The 22,028-nt window shown below is 54.9% G+C and overlaps 3 protein-coding genes across 4 annotated transcripts; all 3 read left to right on the top strand.

Annotated features, from left to right (window-relative positions):
- Window positions 1-244: 244 nt before the first annotated feature.
- Window positions 245-10,001, top strand: LOC146757372 (uncharacterized). Its single transcript, XM_085522428.1, has 5 exons — window positions 245-467; window positions 566-1,099; window positions 1,168-1,893; window positions 4,851-4,919; window positions 9,863-10,001. The coding sequence occupies exons 1-5, from the start codon at window positions 245-247 to the stop codon at window positions 9,892-9,894; spliced, it is 1,584 nt and encodes a 527-aa protein (XP_085378554.1). The 3' UTR covers window positions 9,895-10,001.
- CUEDC1 (CUE domain containing 1) lies at window positions 9,863-17,196 on the top strand. 2 transcript variants are annotated; one of them, XM_032448415.2, is made up of 10 exons: window positions 9,863-10,296; window positions 10,669-10,790; window positions 11,256-11,364; window positions 12,390-12,558; window positions 12,932-13,015; window positions 13,599-13,688; window positions 14,186-14,279; window positions 14,471-14,529; window positions 14,673-14,743; window positions 14,865-17,196. In XM_032448415.2, exons 1-9 carry the CDS (start codon window positions 10,006-10,008, stop codon window positions 14,738-14,740), a joined length of 1,086 nt encoding a protein of 361 aa, XP_032304306.2. In that variant the 5' UTR covers window positions 9,863-10,005; the 3' UTR covers window positions 14,741-14,743; window positions 14,865-17,196. The 2 variants fall into 2 exon arrangements, with proteins under 2 accessions (XP_032304306.2, XP_015736689.2); XM_015881203.3 differs by having other exon boundaries at window positions 14,673-17,196.
- Window positions 17,197-17,593: 397 nt separating this feature from the next.
- MRPS23 (mitochondrial ribosomal protein S23) lies at window positions 17,594-19,804 on the top strand. Its single transcript, XM_015881206.2, has 5 exons — window positions 17,594-17,716; window positions 17,807-17,974; window positions 18,625-18,702; window positions 18,809-18,932; window positions 19,343-19,804. Exons 1-5 carry the CDS (start codon window positions 17,673-17,675, stop codon window positions 19,496-19,498), a joined length of 570 nt encoding a protein of 189 aa, XP_015736692.2. The 5' UTR covers window positions 17,594-17,672; the 3' UTR covers window positions 19,499-19,804.
- Window positions 19,805-22,028: the final 2,224 nt, after the last annotated feature.

The following is a 22,028-nucleotide window of genomic DNA, read 5'->3' as shown; positions in this document are numbered from 1 at the left end:
CTCTGAAGCGAGGCTGGACTCGAACAAGATATTTCAGTCACAAAGCTCGCTGCAAGGCACTGAGGATGCACCGATCTGTATTTAACTTGGGGAAGGCAAATGTTGTGGCATATGTACTTGTACTCACTGAAAGCCAAGGATGTGCCTCTAATGTTTTTGCTCTCACTGCTGTCTGTGTTCCCTGTCAAAGCCTTGCAGATTTTTACCCAGGCAAAGGACTGCTGAGCTGCCAAACGTGGATGAAATGACTGAGTGGGGAAAAAAACTTCTGCACAGAGGGCTGAGCTGCGAGATCCTCGGACCATCCCGAACGTGTGCTGTAGGGTCCAGCACCACAGCCGTGCTCCCTGCTGGTCTGGCTGACCCTGACCCTGGCGGGCGCCCTGGGAGGCACAGGTTTCCTCCCTCTGGGAAACGGCAGCACGTCGGGAAGGGTTTGGAGAGCTGCGAGGTGTTCAGCTGCTGCCGTATGCGGTCTCGCTCTGGTCTCTACAAAACGGGAAGCATTTGCCCTATGTAAATTCACTCCTGTAATTTGTAAGAGGAGATCGCTTCCTGTCCTAAGCTGTTCTGTGGTATGGCTGCAAGCTGTCAGATGCTGTAGCAATGGATCCCGGAGGCGGCTGCTTTCTATTTGTGGTTGAAGTGATGCTTTGTTATAATCCGTATCTCATGTGCAGCCCTCGGGACAGGAGCGCCGTCTCACCGTGGTGGGGGTACTCGGGCCTGGAAGCCGGGACCCGGGCCACCCTGCGGATACAGCACGGCCCGGGAGCAGCGATGGGGCCGGCAGCTCCCGCAGCCGCTCCGGGCGCAGCGGGGAACGCACCGAGCCCAGGCCCACCCCGAGGCCTGCGCGGATCGGGCGGTGCTGCCCTCGACGCCTCGGTCGGGCAGAACGGGCCGCGAAGCTCCGCGACGGGGCGGGGGGTGCCGTGCCCCCGGGGGGAGCAGGGGTCCCGCCGGCCCCGGCTGCATTTCGGCCCGGCCGCCGCTAGGCCCCGCGCCCCCCCCGAGCCGCCCCGGCCCCGGCCCCGCCGCGCCGCCCCCAGCCGCCGGGCACGGCGAACGCCCCCGCCCCCGCCCGCCCGCCAGCCACGTCCGTCTCCCGTCCCGGCTCCTTTCCATGGTTCCCGGCGTGGTTCGTGCCTGCCGCCGCCCCCGCAGCGCCGGTAAGGGGGGCGGGCCGGGCCGGGCCGGGCTCGGCTCTTTGTGCGCCGCGGTCGGGCCGAGCGGGGCGGGCGGTGCCTCCCGGCCTGTGCGGGCCGCGGCGCGGAGCCTCGGCGGGGCCGGGCGGGAGCGGTGGGGTCCGCGGCCCCGAGCACGGCCCGTCCGCTGCCCCCGGCTCGGCCGAACCCGCGGGGGGGGCGGGGGACGGGGCCGCCGGTTCGGCCACCGCGGGGCCTGGGCGCGGCTTCTCGGGGCAGCCGGACGGAGCCGCGGGGAGGAGAGCGGCGGGCACGGCCCAGCGCGGGATGAAGCCGCGGCGGCTCCGGCGGCGGCCCGGCCCCGGGGAGAGCCGCCTCCCAGCGACCGGCACCGCGGCCGGGCCACGGCTGCTCGCCGCCCGGAGCGGAGCGGACGTCCCGGTGCCGGGCTGCGCCCCTCGGGCATCGCCCGCCGAGGCCGTTCCGCCCCGGGAGGAGCCCTTCGGGGTGCGGGACAGCGCGGCGAGGTGCCTCAGTCCGCGGCACAGCGGGCCCTGCACATCGCGGCCTGAGGTGCTGCTGCTGCGGGGGGTCCTGCCCTGCGGCCGTACCCGGCGCTCTCCTGCGGGCTCTGGCTGCCCCGTGCCAGCACGCCGCCCCGTGTCCCCGCTCCCCATTAACAGAGCGAGGCACTTCAACCCCGGACGTCGCTCCTGGGGTCGGATCGAGGAGCTCAACGCGGGAGGTGTGTCAGGCCCCGCACGCACTGAGTGGTCTTGGAGCAGTTTGTGGCCCTCGGGCTGAGTGCTGAGCTGCCCTTCGGGGGGGGACGGAGGTTTCAGGGGCTCCGTGTGACCCCGGGGCTCCTCGTTTAGTTTTCGTTAGTGAACAGCAACAGAGAAGAGCGAGAGCTGCCTCGCCCCTGGAAATCAGCACTTCAAAGCAGCTCTGGAGCGTTGTCAGCCTCCTCAGGCAGTTTGTAAGATTCCTTTTTATTATTTAGAAAGAAGCAGCAGTCGCACCAACTCCTCACACCTCCTCCCACTGCTGCCACTGAAAATAAACGTGGGGGTGACAATATCTAGGAGGAAACCCGGTTGTCCTGGACTGACCCTCGCTTTAGGGATGCCTTGTGGGAGCGCCCGGGGGCAGGTGGCACCCAGGGAAGGTTTTGCTCTTTGCCTCCTCCATCTCGCTCCCCTTGAGCAGCCCCTCACCCAGGCACCAGCACCCAGTGGGATCCGCAGTGTCACAGAGTGGGGTTTCCCTTTGCAGGGCTCCAGGCCGTGTGTGTGGGCACCGTGGGACTGGTGGGGGTGTACAGTGGTATGTGGCGTCCCCCAGTGATAGCGAGCACTTATCAGCTCTCACCAAAGCACATTGTGCAAGTAAAGATAACGGGGATGCTGTGTGTGGATGACAACCCTGTTTGGACAAGGAAGGCCAAGGAGCTGGAGGGTGGTTTGAGCTCGGTTTGTTGCCATGAGGATGAAGTCTCAGGGTAGGAGCTGTGTGCTGCTGCCTTCCGCCTTGGGTTGTGTGCGCTGTCGATATCAGTGGGTGTTGTGGGCATGAGTGGCAATGCTGTGGCTCTGGTGGCTTGTGGTGGCTGTTCTGCCTGTTACTTGGAGCTCAGAGCCTTTCTATTCCGTCATCTCAGGCATCTGCGGGTTAGATTTAAGTCAAGTTCTGGTGAGTGTGATCTGGCTGTGGCGGGGATGTGGCAGCTTTTGTTGGTGCTCATGGCACGAGGGGTAAAAGTGTGTGAGAAGAGGGTGATCAAATGGCAACTCTCATGGGGAACTTAATAAAAAGGCATCGCCAAACTGCTCCAAACTAGTCCTTGCCCCGGGATTTTCTGCTGAGGGACTGTCAACCACAGCATGCAGTGGAGCTGCTCCTGCCCTTTCCCTCTGCCTGCTCCATGGGACCAGGAGTGGGCCTGCTGTGCCATAGGGAGCCGTGCTGAGCTGTGCCGTGCTGAGCTGTGCCGTGCTCAGCCCTGTGGATCTGCGGGGCTGCAACACTCAAGCACTACCAGAGCAAACCCCCCTCGCCCCTACCCCACCTGCTGCTCCACGCGGGTGCTTTGCTGGTGCAGGCCCCGAGCAGCTGCTGGTGTGAGGACGGCTGCTGCTGGGCTGAGTTCCACGTACAGTCAGGACAGAAGGTCAACCGACAATTTATTTATTCAGACATTCATTTGGTGTGGTGTAACTCGAGAAACTTGGGATCTGGTCAGTTGAGACACTTTGTTTAAATTTCAAACTGCTTTTTTTTCTAAAGCTTCTTTTGAACATCCGTGCTGTTAGCTGTTCCTGACGCACGTATTAACCACCAAAACGCACTGACTTTTCAACTGGAAAATGTTAAAAAACAAGGCTTCTGATTAACTTCTCATTTTGGGAATAGGCTACGAGGTGCCAGGAGGCCCTGCAGTGCCTTTCCTTGAAACCATCAACCTTTAAAATAAACAGAAACCGACGTCCCAAGCAGGCATGAGCTGTGCCAAAGCCACCGCAGTCCTCCAAGCACTGCCCGCTCCAGGGCTCCGTGGTCTGGCGCTGGCAGTGCTGGGGGGGATGTGGTGGTGCCCCCTCCCCGGTGCTGCCTTTGATGCTGGTGAGTGGCAGGTCCATTGTGGCCCCTTTGTGCCCTCCTCGGTTCTCCCAGCCCGCACAAAACCTGCCATGGAAACCAAACCCGGCTGCTGTCCCAGGAAACCCGGAGGCGCAATTAGGAAATGCAAATATGAATGCAAATTCCTTCACCGCCTTCAAGGCCCTGGAAAATCATCCCAGGGCCACCAGCCGGTGTCCTGGCCTGTGGGCACCAGGAGGAGGATGGGGCACAGGTCTGGGGGTAGTGCTGGTGGCCGTGGGGCACCTCAGGCTCTTCTCCCCTTTCCCCAAGGCTTCCCTAGTGTCTTGGGGAAGAATGGGGTGTTTCATCCAGCTGGGAGCAGTGACTCATAGGTGACAATGTGATATTGATTTTTTTTTTTCCATCCTCTCTTGGTTGCCCAGCGACAAACAAACAAACAAGTGTCTTAAAATCCAAGCCAGCAGGAAAGGAGAAGCCCTGGTGGCTTCCCAAGCGCCATGCTGCCATGTCCCCTCTGTGGGCAGGGTGCTGCTGCTCCCACCTGGGCTGCTCCACGGCCCTGCAATGCTGCTGGGCTGGGAGCTGCTGGGGCATCACCATGGAGGTTTTTGCCCTCATTGGCATTGGTGACAATCCCACAGTGCATTCAGCTGCTCTCCTGTCTGGCTCCAGACCAGGTGGATTTTGTCAGCATCTGGAGGTGTCATACATAAATGGAGCAGCTTCCGTTGCCATGAAAGAGTTCACCCAGTGCTGTGCCATGCCCCATGGGTGCCTGACTGCACTCCCATGTCTCTCTGGCACCGTGTGCTTCCTCCCAGCCCAGTTCCATTGAGTTGCTGGAAAATGAGCTCCATATCCCAGAGGTGGCATTTCTTCCTTCTGACATCTCGTGCATCCCTGCCCTTGTCTTATATATACATATATATACATATACAGATATGGTGGTAGTAGGGGAAAGAGGGCAGATTGTCCACAGAAAGTGGAGCAGGGCGCAGCTGCGGCTCGCTCACTGTAATGTTCCAGCCCCGAGCTGATCTCAGAGTTTGACTCACTTATGGAGTCCATTCTGACTGTTTTCTCTCTCCCTGTTTCCAGGTGGCAGTGGAGCTGTGGCACGAGGACAGCGTGCGCAGGAGGTCCATAGCTTGGCGGGTGTGCTACAAGGTACTGGATCTGGGGCTCACTGGTGGGGATGGGGCACGGGGACATCCCATGGGGAAAATTCCAGGCTCCCTGTTCTTGGGAAGGAATGAGAGTGATGTTGGAGAGGGGATGTGGAGCTCTGGGGTCCCATGAGGGCTCATGGCCCTGCTGGGAGCAGGCAGACGGACAGCACAGCTGCGGTGCCACGTTAATCCTCTTGTGCTGATGGAGCGTTCTAGCTTGTCCTAAACCACTGCTTATAAAATCCTCGCTACTTTTAGCCTCCCTGGCTGATAATTGCAGCTGTCAGATGAGCCCGAAGCAACTGGGACAGTGCAGCAACGGAGCTGCGTGTGAATTAATTATGCAAACTTAAAAATAACAAAGTAGAAGTGAGAGTGGGCTGGGAGGAAGAGTGCGCCCTAGTTTGGTGGCTGGGCAGAGTGTGCTGCTGGAGCACATGGCCTGTGTGTCACTGGCAGCTGGAGCAAAGCGACCCTGGAAAGGGCCGAACACTTCTCCAGGCACTGTCCTGGCTTTTGGATGTGTATCATTCCCATGTCAAATCCTGATGTGCTGTGGTGGAGCAGAAAGAGCGCAGCGAACATGATCTTGTGGCTTTCAAGGGCTTTTATCTCCCCCTCCTGCAGCCGCAGTGTGCTGGAGGGTCCTTGGGAAGCCTTCCTGGCGCTCCTTCAGTGGAGGGCTGCCTTGTCAGTAATTAACTGTCAGTCCCAGGCGAGGTGTAGTGTTCCAGGCATGTTCTCCTCTGCTGAGCAATGTCACCCAGCTCGAGGGAAGACAGAAGAACAGCATGGTTACACTGTGATGCCGTGTCCCAGGACAACAAGGGCATGGCAATGCCCAGATTATCAGCTCGGTGCTTTTACAGTGCTTCCATTGGCCATATGGCTTAGTGACTCATAAACCCAGGAACTCCCGTTTGCTGCTTAATTAATCCTTTCTGTCTGCAGTGCTTGACTCTAGGACGGGGCTCTGAGCTGCCCTCGAGCTGCAGTGGAAGGTTTCATCCACCCTATGTCTGCCCTCTTCAGTGTCCGTGATCTCGGTGACCTGACCGAGGCGGCTCTGCACAGCCCACATAATGACCACTTCTAAATCTTTTTTACCAGATCCTAATGGACAAGGGCCTGTCCTGGTAAATAATTTACCATGCCCATGAGTGAGAGTTTCACTCCACTCATTTTGTTTCCATAGAAACTTCTGCGTTCATTCGGCTCCACGCAGCCTTCGGTGAATCAATACCCATTTTTGTTCCTTTGCGCATTGAGTGATGGCCCTTAGATCTTGGGGACTGGAGGCCCTGCGGCACCACAGTGTCATGGTGCTGGCACTGGTCAGACCCTGAGTGCCTGCCTGTCCCAAATCATTGTTTCTCTTTCTGCTGAGCTCCTGTGCAAGCTTGGAAGCAGTGAGGTGCAGGGCTGACAAAACCTGCTCCCAAACTGCCAGAGCTGAGCACCTTTGTCTCTGCAAGAATTTCTTTTCTTTGCTTTCTGCAGCTCCCCAGTGCTTTTGTGCAAGGGTTTGTGCTGAGCCAGGAGCACAAAGGGAGGGATAAGTGGCTGAGGACGGGGCTGTGCGCCATATGGCGTGAGGGCTCTGCAGGACGGGACTGCCTGCAGTGCAGTGTTGGCACCAGCAGTGTGTCCGTGAGCAGCCCCAGAGCGCTGCAGGGATGGCTGGCACCTTTGGCTGCGTGCAGATGGGTAAACTGAGGCAAGCAGAGTGCTGGAAGGGGACTCTGAGCTTGAGTTTGGCTCTGGCACCTCCGCATGGGTGTGAAACAGGGGGATGCCGGCACTGGTCACAGTGCTTGGACAACAAAGGAGCAGCTGAGGTCACCAATGCTTGTGCAGCAAAGCAAGCCAGTGATGCAGCTTAGGGCAGCGCTGACCCAGGGCACGTCCCTGCACGGCCGCCTGCCCTCTGCCACCTTTAAGCCAAGCCCCAGCACACGCCGATCTCCCAGCTGGGGCCAATGCATTTTGATGTCAGCAGTGAAAGCTGGAGGAGGAAAGGTCACAGCAGCTCAGCCACCCTGCGGGATAACCTTCTATCTGCCCCTCTGCTTTCGGCAGCCTCTTGCTTCTAATTTATGACACGTTGACACCAGACAGATTTGAACAGAGATGCGTTTAACCCATACGGAGGGATACAGGGTTACTTTCATTGTTCGCACTTGCTTGACCTATTTTTCTTTAATCCCTTCCTGGAAACCTGATTTCATGTTCGAATTCCCTCAACTATTTCAGGAATGTCGTCCTACCAAGATCAAATTACCTCCAATGAATCCTGTGCGAGGCAGCCTCACCAGGCAGGCAGGCTTTTGATTAAGATCTGGCACTACCTCATTAATACAAGCCTCATTTGGAAGGGTGGGGGCTGTAATTGTGGCGTGGCAAATGCACATAAAATCTGGGATTAGCCACAGGGAAACCCCAGTGTGGGACTCCGGCACCTCAAGGAGGGCACCACAGCTGCCAGATAAGTGCTCAAGTCCAAACCCACCCATGTCCTCAGCCAGGTTGTCAGACTGTGCCTGTGCTATAGGCAGACCCTCAAACACACCTCATATGCCTGCCTGGTTCTGTGTGAAAGGATCAGAGTGTGGGCACAGACCTGGAGGTGTGTGTGTGGCTGCTGGAGTGAACAGAAAGGTGGCAGAGGAGATTTTGGAGACTTAACGCAGCCACATCCTGCAAGTCCCTGGGGTGTGCTCTGAATTTCAATGTGCTGGTACACACTAATTTTTGTTCCCAATCATTTCCTTTTCATACTGGTTTTAATCCTATTACAGTTGGTGCTGGGCAGACACCTCCAACACCGAGCAGTCCCCGAGCTCCAAGATCCATTGCAGTGTAGTCCCTTTGTAGGGGCCTGGCTGAAGGCAGAGCCCTGGGGCTGAAGCACTGAGTTTTGGCTTAACGCCTCCACTTTGAGTCTTACTCTGAGAGTTTTCCCTCCCAAGCTTTGAGTAGGGACAGCCTACGAACACAGCATGGCAATAGCAGGGGAAAAGGGGCTGTTCCTGTTCAGTTGCCTTTAAACAACCCCATCTGTTGTCTGAGCCACAGCAGACATTGGGAAAGAACATTCCCCTTCACATCGTTGCCAAGGCTGAGCCGTGAGGGCTGGGAGCAGTCGGTCCTGCTGCTGTTACAGCTGTTGGCTCCTTTGCCAGGACTGCTTTCAGCAGAGCTGAGCAACTGCTATTCCCAGCATGGAGCTACGGACTGCCCGGCCACTGGGATCACCTGGCTGTGCCAGCCCTGTGCCTGGAGCAGCGTGGCTGTGGGCACTCCATGGGCATGGCCTGCTGTGTGGTGCAGCTGCAGCCTATGGAGGTGAGCCTGCAGACAGCAGCCCACGCCACAGGTCCATTCTGCACAGTGTTGGGCTGTGCCCTCGCTTCGGGTCACGGTTGGCTGCCAACTTTCTTCCTTCCTTTTTGGGCAATCTAAAGGATTTTGCTTTTCCTGGCGCACTCCCAGCCCCTCATTGGCATCGAGGCAGCAGCCAGCAGTGGAGATTCTGCTTCCCACCTTGAGCACAGGGACAGAGGAGAATCCTGGGCATGGAACTTTCAGCTTTTTTGTTGTCGTGCCAATAGGTGACTTGCTTTTCTCCAGATTTTAACTCATGATGATGTAGTGCTTTTCATTTCTCCACATCGTCAGCAGGATGTCTTCACAGTGCAGTCCCTCAGTGTTACTCAGAGCCAGACATGCAGCAGAGCCTTTTTGGCATTCAGATGTCCCCATCCCTCACTTTTTTTTTCATCTTAGTACCACAAGCTTTCAATTATTCCGCAGGCAGCTGCTCCCAGTCACGCTATCTGGTGTGGGCTCAATGGAACCAAGTTGCCCAGAGCCTCAGAACTGCTCCCAGTGTGCCAGAGCAAAGCCTGACCGACAGGGATGGGATGAGGTGCAACCTGGTGATCCCCAAGGCTGGGCTCCCATGTGCAGCATGGCCCTGCGCAGGGCGTGGGGCACCAAGTGACCTTCAGAGGCTGCCGCTCTGCTTAATGGGTTTCAATCTGATTATGCAGTGTTTTACTAAGAAATGTGCTTGGCATGTTCTTCTCAATTAAATACAAATGTAGGGACAGTTATCTTGAACTCTCCGCCTGCTACTTGGGAAAAAGCCTTTGAAAATGATATTACGGATCAAAAGTGTTCTTGGGGTAATTCTTTTTAAACGGCGGAGTTAATCCAGAACTGAATTTGTCCCCGCATTTCCAAATGGGAGGCAGTAGCTGTATATAATCTGTTTATGGTTTTAAAGCGAATGTTAATCTTGGATTTGGTGGCTTTTCCCAAGGGTCGATTTGCTGCACTGCAAAATGCTTTAGCCCCCTGCACTGAGATGACTCCATCTTTTATTTTAAAGAGAGATTTCACCGTGTTTATAAACAAACGTCAAACCTGGGAATGTTCAATCTGTGGGGCCCTCTGCAGTGGAAGTGGTGCCATTTTTCTCCCCCTGCAGTGTTTGCTTTGTGCGGTGCCTGGCACAGCGACCCGAGCTCCTGGCTGCCCTCCTGGGGGACGTGCTGCACACACGGGGGTGCAGCTGAGTAGTTTGAGTTTAATTGAATTTCCCCCTCTGAGATCTTGCTGTGCCCTGGGTGCATTCTTCACACTGACAGTGCCCTTGTGCAGCCCCTGCCTGCAGCTTCCTGGCCACACACCGAGGCTGAGCAAGTAGGGTAGAACCACAAAAGAGAGAAGTTATAAATCCCAGTCCTTAAATAGGAAGCAAAAAGCACCAGAAGGGGGATTTCTGAGGTGGGCTTCATACGAAGGTGGCTGCCAAAAATGTGCCTTGTACTTCAGTCCGGCTGCTGCTCCTGACTCTGGGGAGCCCAAAGCTGCCCCCATCCTTGGGGTCCCGTGTCTCTCCGAAGGTGCCTTTGTGACATCTCTCTGTGCCCGCAGGTGCTGGGATGCTGCAGCGCACCGGGGGCTGACGTGCGGAGCTGTGGCTGTGGGGAGCAGTGCCCCTGCTGCCCACCCATGCTGCCGGCCAGCAGCCGGGGCCGTGCCCCGTGACGAGGTGCCCACCTCACCAGGCCCACGCCATGACCAGCCTCTTTCGGCGCAGCAGCAGCAATGGCGGCTCACGCGGCGGCTCCTCGGCACAGGAGCTCAACAACAGCCGCCCCGCCAGGCAGGTGCGCCGGCTGGAGTTCAACCAGGCCATGGAGGACTTCAAGACCATGTTCCCCAGTATGGACTACGACATCATCGAGTGTGTTTTGAGGGCCAACAACGGCGCTGTGGATGCCACCATCGACCAGCTCCTCCAGATGAACCTGGATGGCAGTGGCTGTGAGGACAGCTCGGACTCAGAGGACAGCATTCCCCCCGAGGTACTGCTGTGTCTGGCTTGGGCTCATTCTGTTGTATTTCTGGCCCCTGCACAACAGGGTGTAAGGGAAGGACAGCAAGGCTGGTGTCCTTGCAGGCCTGCAGCTGCACTTTGTGGCTGACATAGGTGCCACTTGACAACCATCTGAATGCTGGCTTGGCCAGTTTGTAGCATGCGGCCTGGCTGGTTGGCCACTCTTCTCCCTCATTTCTTCCCTAAAATCAATAGAAGGCCTTTGGCTCCTGCCCCACAGTGCCAAAACACTGTGCCTCTTCCCTACAGAACAGTGCCCCAAACTTGCCCAGTGCATGTTGGCTCCCATCCTTCCTGCAGCACTGCTCAGCTCATCCTCTCCCTCTCCTCCTCTCCCCAGATCCTTGAGCGCACACTGGAGCCAGACAGCTCGGATGAGGAACCTCCCCCAGTGTACTCCCCCCCAGCCTATGAGAGCCAGGTGCTGGGCAGTCCACGTGCACCTCCCACCCCCCCACCCAGGTGAGTCTGTGAAGTCAAGGGGGATGCAGGAAGCTCACAGCTGGATAAAAAATGGCCCTAAAACATAAACAGTTGAGGGGGTGAGAGAGTTGCTCATGGAGTGGGTAGAATGGCAAAAATCAGCTGCTGTGTGCAGGGAGTGCTTGCTGCCACTGGGAAACACCAGGTGCTGTGAGGCTGGGGCTTGTGTCTCTTTATCTCTTGGTACTAGGAGCCCTCATGCCTGTGGCAGGGAAGGGCAGTGTGCTCTCTGCAGGGCCAGTGCAGCCAGGCTTGTGACAGAGCCCTGGAGTTCAGCTCTTCTCTGGCAGCTGTGAATGTGGGCTTGTAAGATAGGCACAGTGAGATTTCCCTGAATACACTTGGAGAGCTGAGCAGGTGGCTGTTGACACGGGTTGCTGTGTAATACCATTTGGTGGTGTTTGAGTTCCCTCTGGCTGAAGGCTCTGGCTGTGCTCACTGCAGGACGGATGTGCCGGGGCCTGGACGCTACAGGAACTGGAACCCACCGCTGCTGGGCAACCTTCCTGAGGACTTCTTGCGCATCCTGCCCCAGCAAGCTGCCCGGGCACAGGTGAGCACCAACTCCGAGCCCCTGTGGCATGACCAAGAGCCGTGAGTTGCTTCTGATCAGTTTGAAAATCAGCTCTGTTGCTCTGCTGGGAAATGCTAGAACCAGCCAGTGCTCCTGGGCAGAGCAGTGAGGCCTGATGCTCAGATACTGTGTATGTGAGGTACAAAATCTGCTACAAACCAGGGAGCGTCCTCATGGGAAATCGCGGTACTCATATTCCCCTTGGCAGTTCTGAGGCTGGCACCACAGCACCCTGTGGGGACCGAACACAGCCTCAGTGGGCACCAGCTTGGCTTTGTCTGCTCCTCATCCCCTGGGCATCCCACAGCCACTTTGCACCTCTGCAGCAGAGCTGGTGCCCTCCCAGGATGTCAGGGGCCTGGGGACGGCTGCAGATGCATCAGCTTTTCCCTACCCTTTTTGATGCTGAAGGCAGCCTCTTATATTGCCATATATAATTGCCTGAAAGTTGAGCTTCTCAGCCTATAATACCTTTCTGGGAATAGGAACGTATCATTTCACTGGGACTCAGGGGAGAGAGGAGCAGCTGCCCTTCTCTTCCCTGGTAATTGTGTGCCTTTGCTTTTTATGGCACTTTGAGAGCAGCAGTAGATATTGTAGATAGATACTGTAGGCAAGGGAGAGATCGATCCTGTGCTGTGTGGCTCTGCTCTTCCATATGTATGGATGCAGTGGGAGTCGGGGAGGGTGAGAGAGAGAGTGCGAGCACTGGGGCAGTGCCAGCAGGAAATTGCAGTCTCCTCCTTTTAGTTGGGCAAAATTAAAGCAGTGATGCTGGCTGCAGGACCTTTTTCCTTCACTTCCACGTCTTGCTTCAACCCTATGTATTTAAATTAAAAATGTGATCTGAAAAAGAGCTCTTCCAGATGGTTCCCACATCAGGGGCTCTGCTCCCATGCAGCGATGTCCCTCTGGCTCTGCCTGGTGTTGGTGTCAGATGTGGGCTCCAGCAGCTTTGTGCTGTGGCCGTGGACCAACCTCTGTCCATGTTTCTTCCTGCACAGGGCTCCCCTGGATGCCGGCAGCCTGTGCCACGGGGCCAGGGCTCCCTGGAGCAGGAGAGGAGGTGGAAGCAGTACCTGCAGGACGAGCGGATTGCACTCTTCCTGCAGAATGAAGAGTTCATGAAGGAGCTGCAAAGGAACCGGGATTTCCTCCTTGCCCTGGAGAGAGGTGAGAAGCACCTTTAGGGTCCTCTGCTTTTCAGGCGCGTGCCCCATTCTGGGAGGCTGCTCCTGCTGCGGTGTGTCAACCTCATCCCCATCCGCTGCAGCTGGAAAACCACTGTGTTTTGGTGGCGCTCACTTCCTCTGCTGTGGGCTCCCACATAGTGCCTGCGGTCACTGCGCTGCAGCAGTGATGGTGGTGGGGAAGCTGCCTGCTGGCTCCCATTGCACCCAGCTGTGCTGTGGAAATGTTTGACATCCCTGGGGTGTGGCAGAGCTTGTTCCTTTGCTGCTACTGAGAGCAGTGGGCATGTATGGACAAGGAGCATGAAGCTGTGCATGCCAGCTCGAGAGTCTGATCTGGGCTTTTTGTTTTTCAGATCGACTGAAATACGAGTCAAAAAAATCCAAGTCAGCCAGTGCTGCTGTCAGCAATGATTTCTGTTTCTCCTCCATAATACCAGGTAATTTCAAGATGCACAGCAGGATGCTCCAAAGCTCCACCCAGTGTGCCATGCTGTGCTGTGCCATGCCATGTGATGTGGCTGTGTAGGGAGGAACCCAGCTGTTTCCTCCCTGCTGCACAGAGCTCCTAAAAGCACAGGGCAGTGGGGCAGACAGGTGATGGAGCTGGGTGCCTGCGCCCTCCCCACCCAGCCACTCCCATGTCCTGCCTCTGTTCCTCCCCTGGGCCCAGTTCCCAGAGGTGACAAAACCTGCTGTCTTGATGGGAACAGAGGATTGTGCCTGGGAGACGTAATGACTGTTCCCAAGTAATCCTGATTAACCTCAGAAGCGAGGCAGCTGCCTGGGGACAGAATTAGCACTGGTAGCTGTCTGTGTCCCCGAGTGGGGCTGGGGTGGGTGAGATGCAGCCACTCAGCTGTAAGTTGGGGTCACTCCCTGATGGATTTCTGCACCCCAGATCTTGGAGGGGTTTTGTCACCCAGAACCAGGTGTGGAGTGCTGTGCTCTTTTCCTGCTCACTGTTACTTAGCTCTGCCAGTGACCATACATGCTGATGGTGCCCAAATGTTTGCCTTTCAGGTGATGTAGCCACTCCTGGAACCAGTGAGGCTGGCAGTGCTGTGTCTGACGATGCCTTATTCAGAGACAAACTGAAACACATGGGAAAATGTGAGTTGCCCTCTAGACTCCAGTCTGGCAACAGGAAGGCCATGATGGGCTAGAGGAGTGCGTGGATTATACCACTGTGGCGTGTGTTGGTGATGCAGATGGTGATGGGAATCCCAGCAGAGGAAGCAGAGGAGTTTGCTATAGCCCTCCCTTTCCTCTTAAGCCTGTCACAGTTTGCTTCTCCCATTGCAAAACAAACACAAGTTCCTTGGGCTGTGTGACTCAGACTGCAGCTGGCCAAGACCCGCTGGGGTGGCCTGGGGTAGTCATGGGTAGGGAATACCACAGAAATCCCACTGAAAGGGTACAAACACCAGCACCTCTGGCCTGGGGCCACTTGCGTCTCTGCTGGTGGCAGGACCTGGCTTTCAGTGCCCAGCACCACAGTGGCTGCTTCCAGCACTGCTGGCTCTTGCCCATAGCTTTCTCCACCCCACACCCCTGGCAGCTCTTTGGGGAGTTTGGGGTGAGACCCTGACTGGGCTGCTTCCTTCTAGCAACGCGCAAGAAACTGTTTGAACTCGCCAGAGCCTTCTCTGAGAAGACAAAGATGAGGAAGTCAAAAAGAAAACACTTGTTGAAGCACCAGGTGTATCCTAAAAGGGTCTTGTTGCCATTTACTCCGGTAGCTGGGACTGCTGGGGGAATGTAGGTGGTCCTGGGGACTCTGTGAGTCTGCAGTTTGGAGAGGAGCGTCCCCAGGTGCCCCCATAGCTGTGGGCTATGAGGAGCAGTTTGTGGTGCTATGACCAGTTCCTGGTTTTCCTTAGCAGAACATTCAGGCTGGGGACAGCTGCGTCCACAGCAAATCTTCTTGATGATGTCGAAGGACACTCGTGCGGTAAGAAAGGCTGTGCCATGCTATGCTGTGCCATTCTGTGTTATGCTGTGTTGTGCCATGCCACACTGTGCCACCTTGCTGGTGTGGGATTGGCATCATGTGGGGTAGTTGCAAACTCTGACTCATCTGCCTCTACCTTTCAGATGAAGATTTTCAAGCACGGCGGCAGCAGCTCCCAGAAGAGGAGGAGACCCTGAAGGAAGGGCAATAAATGGTGAGGGCTGTGTTGCTGTGGCTGGTGACAGCTCCAGCGCCGTGATGGGACGGTGCTGGCCGTGGTGCAGCTGAGGCTGAGCACACACTGTTCTCCCTCCTCCTGGTCTCCTCCCCTCCAGGTCCCAGCGCTGGGGTTTATTGCTGGCACAGAATGTGCAAAGGGCTTAATAAGAAGATGGCTGGGAAAAAAAAGGAAAAAAACAAAACAAAAACCACCCAACGAAAAATAACAGTTTTTTGGCTGTTCCCCCGCTGCTGTTGTACTCCTCTGAAGTACAAACACTGAAGTGAGGCACAAAGTTTTCTTACCAGAGGTTTGAAAACAACTTCTATCTAGAAAATCAGCCAAAAAAAGGAAAGAAAAGGAACCAGCTGGTGTGAGCTGTGGCATAGAGGCTGGTGGGTCTAGGACTCAGGGAGGAGCCGTCCCTCCTGCGTGTGGGACCCACACAGTGCCACCAGAAGAGTGCACATGGGCTGTGCTAAGGGGATGCTCCGGCTGCAGAGCTGCTTGGCGGAGCTTCCCTACACATATCTGTGGTGATCTGATGTAACTTTCCTCTGCGCACGCAAGAGAAGAAAACACACAAGGAAGAAACTAAAAACCTTTATCTCTACTATTGGTAGGAATAATAAGCAGAGATTCAGATCAGGTAATAGTCAAATAATATAAGTTGTTTATAAAAGGAAAGGCCTTCTTTTCCAAGGCATTTCCCTTTGCATTAAATCTTTGCCTTTGGCATCGCTCAAACTGCCTTGAAGTTGGACCCGCACTGCCTTGCTCCCTGCGGGGCAGCACCGAGGGCTGGATCTGCTCTGGTGCAGCAGCTGGGCCAGGACACGTTCTGTGCAGTGCTCCAGTAATGTTCCTGGGGCCGGGCAGGGACGTCCCTCACCATAGATAAGGTGCAGATTTGGGGTTTGCAGCTGGGGCTGGCGGAGATGTTTCTGGCACATGAGCCGGAGTGGGGCAGGAGAAGCACTGCCAGCCTTGGGGGTTGTTTCTCCAGGACAGTGAGTGCAGGGGCAGCCGGGAGGCAGCGCTCAGATCTCTGCAGCATCCTGAGATGTTGTCAGGCTAAAAATAATGGCGTAAACAAATTCCTTCCCTGTGTAAGTAACGAGTGATGAGCACTAAGTCAGAATTCACTCCCGCCAGCACATTTTCTTCTCCTTTATCAGCGTAATCTGTTTACTGCTTAATCAGGAGGTGGCTGCACACATGCCTGTTCTGCTTTCTGGCTCCTGTGAACCAGCACAAATGTTGTGAGGTTTGTGCTGTGAAGGCGGCAGACGCAGAATCTCATCCACCAGACACGCACGCAACTGCCGTCCCTGCCTCTCTGTGGGATTGCTAACAAAGCCCACATTGCTCTGGCTCCCGGCGGGCTCCTCCCAAATCCTCCCTGCATCCCCTTTGAAGTGGATGCCAACATTTTCCCCCACAGCCACAGCGCACCTGTTGAGTGCTGCCACGGGGCTGAGTGATGCAGGGACGCCATGTGCCATCGGCACTGCTGTGGGATCCTTGCACCACAGCTGGAACTTGAAGGAGCTGCCCTCAGGTCAGAGCCTGACTTTGGTTCTGCTCCTTTTTAAGGAGAGGGTGGTGGTGTCCCCTTTGAAATGGGGGCTGCTGCAGTGCCACACTGGCCTTATCCCCAAGGTGATGTTAGAAGGTAGGAATGGGGTGCAGGGAGGTAATGGGGAGGCACTGTCCTGTGCAGTGTCAGGGTCTGGAGAGGTGCATGTCCCACATGGCACGGTGAAGCTGTGGCTTTGCTGCTGGAGCAGCTGGGGCTGCTGTCCCCAGCGTGGGGCTGGCTCTGAGATAGCGGGAGGCCATCGCTGCTCCCTCCCAGCCCAAAGCAGTGCTGCGTAGTTGGAAAACAATCAAGCTTGGAATTGGATCAGCTTGTAAACGTTCCAGTGCTTCTGAGCTACCAAGGGCTGAACTCGCAGCGAAGTTTCCATGCGTGCAGGAAGCACAGACAGGCGGTGCAGGGGGCTCCTGTGGGCTGGGAGCTGCTTTGGGGGCAGTGGATGTGCCCACAACAACGCGCCCTGGGCTGTCTCAGCCTGTGCTGCGCAGCTGGGAGTGATGTCACTGCGGCCATCTTAAAATGCCTTGGAGGCACAAAACATCCTTTCGATGGACAGTGAGGAGTGTTTGTTTGTATCTCCTTTAACACGACAGTAAATCAGGTCTAACGAGCAGAACGGCCCCTACAATGGCTCGGGAGCCAAAAGGCATTTCTCGTATCAAGCTGTACAATTCTCAGTGACGTTTCTATTGCTTCTATACAAAAACGTTTTAAAAGGAACAACAACAAAGAGGTCTGTGGTGTGTGTGAGTGTCGCTCTCGTAGGATTTATTCCCATAAGTGATTTTCTTTTTTCTTACAGATGTTTAATAGTAATTCAGATAATAAAGTCCTGTCGTACTCTTAACGCTGTGGCGTTTTGCTTTTATCTGCTGTTATTTTACATGGAAACGTGAGGGCGGGGGGGTCCTGTCCTGTCCTGGAGCAGCTGCAGCTTTTTCCTGCGTTCTGCTCTCTGTGAGCACGAGTTTTATTTCAGAGCCGTGTTTTAATGTAACAGTGGCTGGGAGAAGGACGGAACTGACAGCTGTGGTAGGATGGCGGTGATATTGGACGTGCTTCATGTCAGCACCTCCCTGCTCGTGTTGTGGGAGCGCAGCGGGGTAAAGCTGCTCCCGGGCCCCATTTCAGGGCTCTCAGTCTCGGCTCTGGCCGGCAGCGCGGTCCCTTTAAATGGCGGAGGGGCCGATCGGCAGCTCGGCTATCGGCTCCCTCTGCCTGCGCTGCTCCTTCCGCCCGACGGCAGAGCGTTTCCGCTTCCGAGTGGCGGGTCGGCTCGTTGCTAAGGAGCCGCTGTCGCTAGGGGAGGCCTGGTCCGGCGCCATGGCGGGGAGCCGCATGCACAAGAGCGGGAGCGTGTTCAGCCGGTACGGGGGGCGGCGGGAGGGCGAGCGGGGAGGGCGAGCGGGGAGGGCGAGCGGGGAGGGCGGGCCCTGAGCTGTGCCCGCTGCCCGCAGGACCCGCGATCTGCTGCGCATCGGCGTCATCCAGAAGCCGCTGTGGTTCGACGTGTACGCCGCCTTCCCCCCGCTCCGCGAGCCGCTCTACCGCGAGCCACGGCCGCGCCACGGCAAAGCGACGGGCGGCGTGTCGGCCATCTTGTACCGCGAGGACCAAGTGCGAGCGTGAGTCCGCGCACCGACACCGGAACGGCCCGCGGTGTGTGTGTGTGTGTGTCTGTGTGTGTGTGTGTGTGTGCGCCCCCGGCTCTGTGTGTGTGTGTGTGTGTGTGTGTTTGTGTGTGTGTGTGTGTGTGTGTGTGTGCCCGGCTGTGTGTGTGTGTGTGTGTGTGTGTGTGCCCGGCTGTGTGTGTGTGTGTGTGTGTGTGTGTGTGCCCGGCTGTGTGTGTGTGTGTGTGTGTGTGTGTGTGTGCCCGGCTGTGCCGCTGCGGGGCGCTGCGGTTGCGCTGTTGTTGCTGCTCGTGTTGTCTGTTGTCTCCCGGCCGCTGCGGGGCCGTGAGGAGCCGCACGGCGCTGTGTGTAACAAGAGGCGGCCGGGAGCCGGGCTGCAATGGAAGGTGGAGCGGCATTAAGGCGATGTGTGTGACCCGAGCGAAGCCCCTGAGCTCAAGTTGCGGCGCTGCTGTGGCACTGCGGGGTGTCAGTGAGTGGGAGCTCAGTGCTGTGGCTCAGTGCCTGGGCTAATGCCCAGTGGAAAAAGGAGTGACGGTTTGGTGAAGGCCTCTTCGTGTAGACTGGCCCTGGTCGTGTTAATTTGCCTCCAAACATGTTTGTTTATAATTGCTCTAAACACTGGTTTTTTGGTTTTGAAATAGGAAGTTTTATAAAATTTATGGCAGTGGTCCCAAACCTTTTGATCTGTCACAACCCAACTACAAATCTACTTGTCAAAGGTAAGAGTTTTGGTCTTTAAATTAAGCTAAAAATGTTTCTGGAACTCATCCCTGTCTGCCCTCAGGTCAGCAAACAAAACAGTGAGAGTACAATCTTGAATTGTAGGTTTGTTGAGAAATACAATGAATTGAAAGAAGAAGGAAAAATTGAAGAGGAAAATCTGTTTGAAGAAACGGGAAAAGCCCTTTTAGCCAGTGGGATAACTCTGCAGAGAAGAGGAGCAGATAAAGTAAGCTAAATTCAGCTGTTTTCTTTTGCTCTTCCTTTTCCTCATTATCCAGTCATCTCTGGGCTAAGCATCCACAGTGCTATTGCTATAAGAGAGGCTGGAAAGGAGCAGAAATTGGTTCTAGTTCAAGTAGATGTCCTATGAGCACGCAGGAAGATGAGTTCAGCACCTGGCTTTTATCTTTTACCTTGAGGTCAGCGATCTCATTTTGAGTTTCTTGCTGTGCCTTGAGACTGTGTTGTACCTTTATAATAATCTAAGCATGAGTCAGAACTTCTCTCTCAGCTTCTCTGGGCAAGCAAACCAGCAGTTGCTTTCTGTTGCTCTCTTCAGTCGTGCTTTGACAAACTTTTTCAGCCCTGTTAATTTTGTCTTTATTTTTAATTCTGATAGTCTGTTGTTCACTGTAGGTAGCACAACAGGATCATCAGGATGCAGAAGCCAGGGGTTCTGCTATACGTCTGCAACTTCAGACCGTGTTGGAAGAGTTGCAGGAGAAGAAGGAAAGTCAGGAGGAGCAGACGCCAGAAGTGAGAGAAACACAGAATGAAAATCCTTCATCCTAACAGCTGTGCACTTGTCTTGGCACATTCTGCAGCCTGGCATTGTGTGCCCGTGATACTCGCCTGCTCAGGAGCCAGCATTTCCATCTGCACAGCATGGCGGTTCTAAGGAATATTCTGAAGAAGGGTATGGCTCACTCTGGCTGTGGTGCCTCCCTGCCATCATGCACGTGACACACATTCTTTCCATCTCCCCACTTAGGAAGTAGGAGATGATCCTCTTCCTTTGAGGAACGTTTTCTTGACATTTTCAATTATGTTGCTTTTGAGATGGAAAATAGAATGGAAAATTAAACATTTCCTTTAAAATGGGACCCTGTGTCTTATTTGCAGTAGTGCCGTCTTGCACTGATGGTACAGGCGTCGTGACAGTCCTGCTGTTGAAATGGCAGATGCTGTTTACTTGATGCATTGTAACAGCTGTCAGAAGTGTCATCTTTTTATAGCTGATTCTGAAGAGTTGCTATTTATATGAGTGTTCTAATATGTTCTTTCTGCTTCGTCACTTGCTTACATTCATAAGACGATGAAGCACTATACCAGATAATCTGGATCTTTGAAGTTTTTTAGCAAGTCTTAATGAAATTGGACACCTTGGCAATGTGGAACGTGCACCATTGCAGCTCTTTGCTGAAGAGAAAGTTGAATTCTTTTATAGAAATTCACTGAAACTTTGGTGCAGAGAAGGAAATAACCTTACCACAGTTCAGAGCTGATTATAATTCCATTCTTGTGTCTGTAAACTTGATGTTTTGGTTTTAGGCTAAAGGAAAAGCAACAACAACAAAACCTCCTGTTTTAAGTTATGTCTGAGGTCAGGATTTCCTTTTGCTTTTGTACCTGCCTTCCAACACCCGTTCTCCTCAAGGTGGTTTTGTGACCCGGGTGCTGTGTGTATTTCAAGCAAATACTTGAATATGTACTGAAAGGAGGTAAAAGGGATGATTGAAAAATGTTCCTTTCTCTTTTCTTTTTTCCTTTTTGCATGGCACGATTTACCTCCTGATAGCAACGCCAGTACAGTAGAATTATTCAGTTACCCTCAGAAGGTCAGACTGTATTCCTAATCCTGCTCAGTAATTCTAGAGCTGATGTTGGTCCTGGCTGTGCGAGGTGCTTTCACATGGAGTGTAAATTACTGCCTGAATCCAAGGCCACGTGTGGCAGCCCTGAGCAGAGGCTGCTGCAGTGCCAGGATCCAGCAGAACAAGTTTAGGAGCCACCCCAGTGGGAGAGAGGCTAATGTAAATGTAATGTGGTGACAAAAGAAATCAGTTAAAATGGGATTCAGTGTGAAACAAAACTGGAGAGGAGATGCATGAGCTGAGAGAAGTCAAACGTGCACTTCAAGTATTTGGGTGCAGGTGTCTTTAAATGTCAGTGTTCTTTGGCCTTGACGAGGGCCAAGGCCACCAGCTGGTCTCCTTAGTAAAGTGCTGGGAGCTGTGATGTGAAATGGCTCTTGTGCACTTTCTTTGTGTGGAACGAATGGTTGTTGGTGGCCAAAGGTTCCACATCTCCTTCACTCAGTGTCTCTGCTTTGGTGACTCTTCAATCCGAGTTAAGTGCACTGACCATCCAGTTCTGCATTATTACTGTGGATGACGCACCCAACTTGCCCAAAATTGCACCTGGAAGTATTGTACGGTGCAAAGTTGTGCTATGGAGCTGAGTGCCATAATGGAGAGGTTACTTTGCTTTGCTCACAACTTGGTGGCCTCCGTTGTTGCTTCAGCCAGAAAGAACCTCTTCTGTCCTCTGCTATCACCAGCTTCAATCTTGCATCTTTGGAGAGCTGGGTTATGTTATCCTTCACCACGTGGAGGAAAAAGACATGTAGGATGCCAAGGAGGGCAGTGACTCGCGGTCTGCTGTGAGCCAGTTTCTATACAGAGCTCATGCTAACAAAATTGGAATGTTTTTCTGCTCTGTTCTGTGTTGGGAGCAGTGGTTTGAAGGCGCTCTCTGGGTGGGGTGCTCCCATCTGGAGCCATTCTGGGAAGGGCTGTTGGTTCCTGCCTGATTTCCTCACCTGCGTGTGCCGTGGTGCGGAGCAGTTTGTGCCTGGTGGTGCAGCTGTGCTTTGGGGAGGTACCGCAGCCCTGGTGCTGCTGCTCTGAAACGCGGTCGGGTTACCTGGAAAAACCGAGTCTGTGGGTGAGCTGATGTGTCGGCTGGGGCTGCTGCTGGGGTACAGAGCGGGCTGGGGGCTCGGCTGTGTGGGGACGTGAGCTGAAGTACTCGGTGCAATTAGGAGAGAGCAATTAAGAGCAGAGTTGTGGTTTTTTGATCCCGTGCGATTGATGGATGCGTTTGCTGGGCTGGGATTGAAACGCCAATCACCGTGACCTTCGAAGAACTGCTATTTTAATTAAAAGGCTCTGAGAAAAAGCCTGGGGTGAGCTATTTATTATTTATCAAGTGTTTGCCTTCCAGCCGTTAGCCAAAGGTCAGCGGCTTTGGGGGGGGTTCGCTGCTGGCCGCCACCTGCGGGGCCGCGTCCGTGTCCGCCAGGGGGGGACCGCGCAGCGCC

Source organism: Coturnix japonica, chromosome 22 (genome assembly GCF_054131305.1).
Source record: "Coturnix japonica strain WE chromosome 22, WE-NBRP24, whole genome shotgun sequence".
In the NCBI taxonomy this organism is placed as follows: Eukaryota; Metazoa; Chordata; class Aves; order Galliformes; family Phasianidae; genus Coturnix; species Coturnix japonica.
The sequence above is the reverse complement of the archived record's forward strand: the minus strand, read 5'-3'. Positions and strand labels throughout refer to the sequence as shown.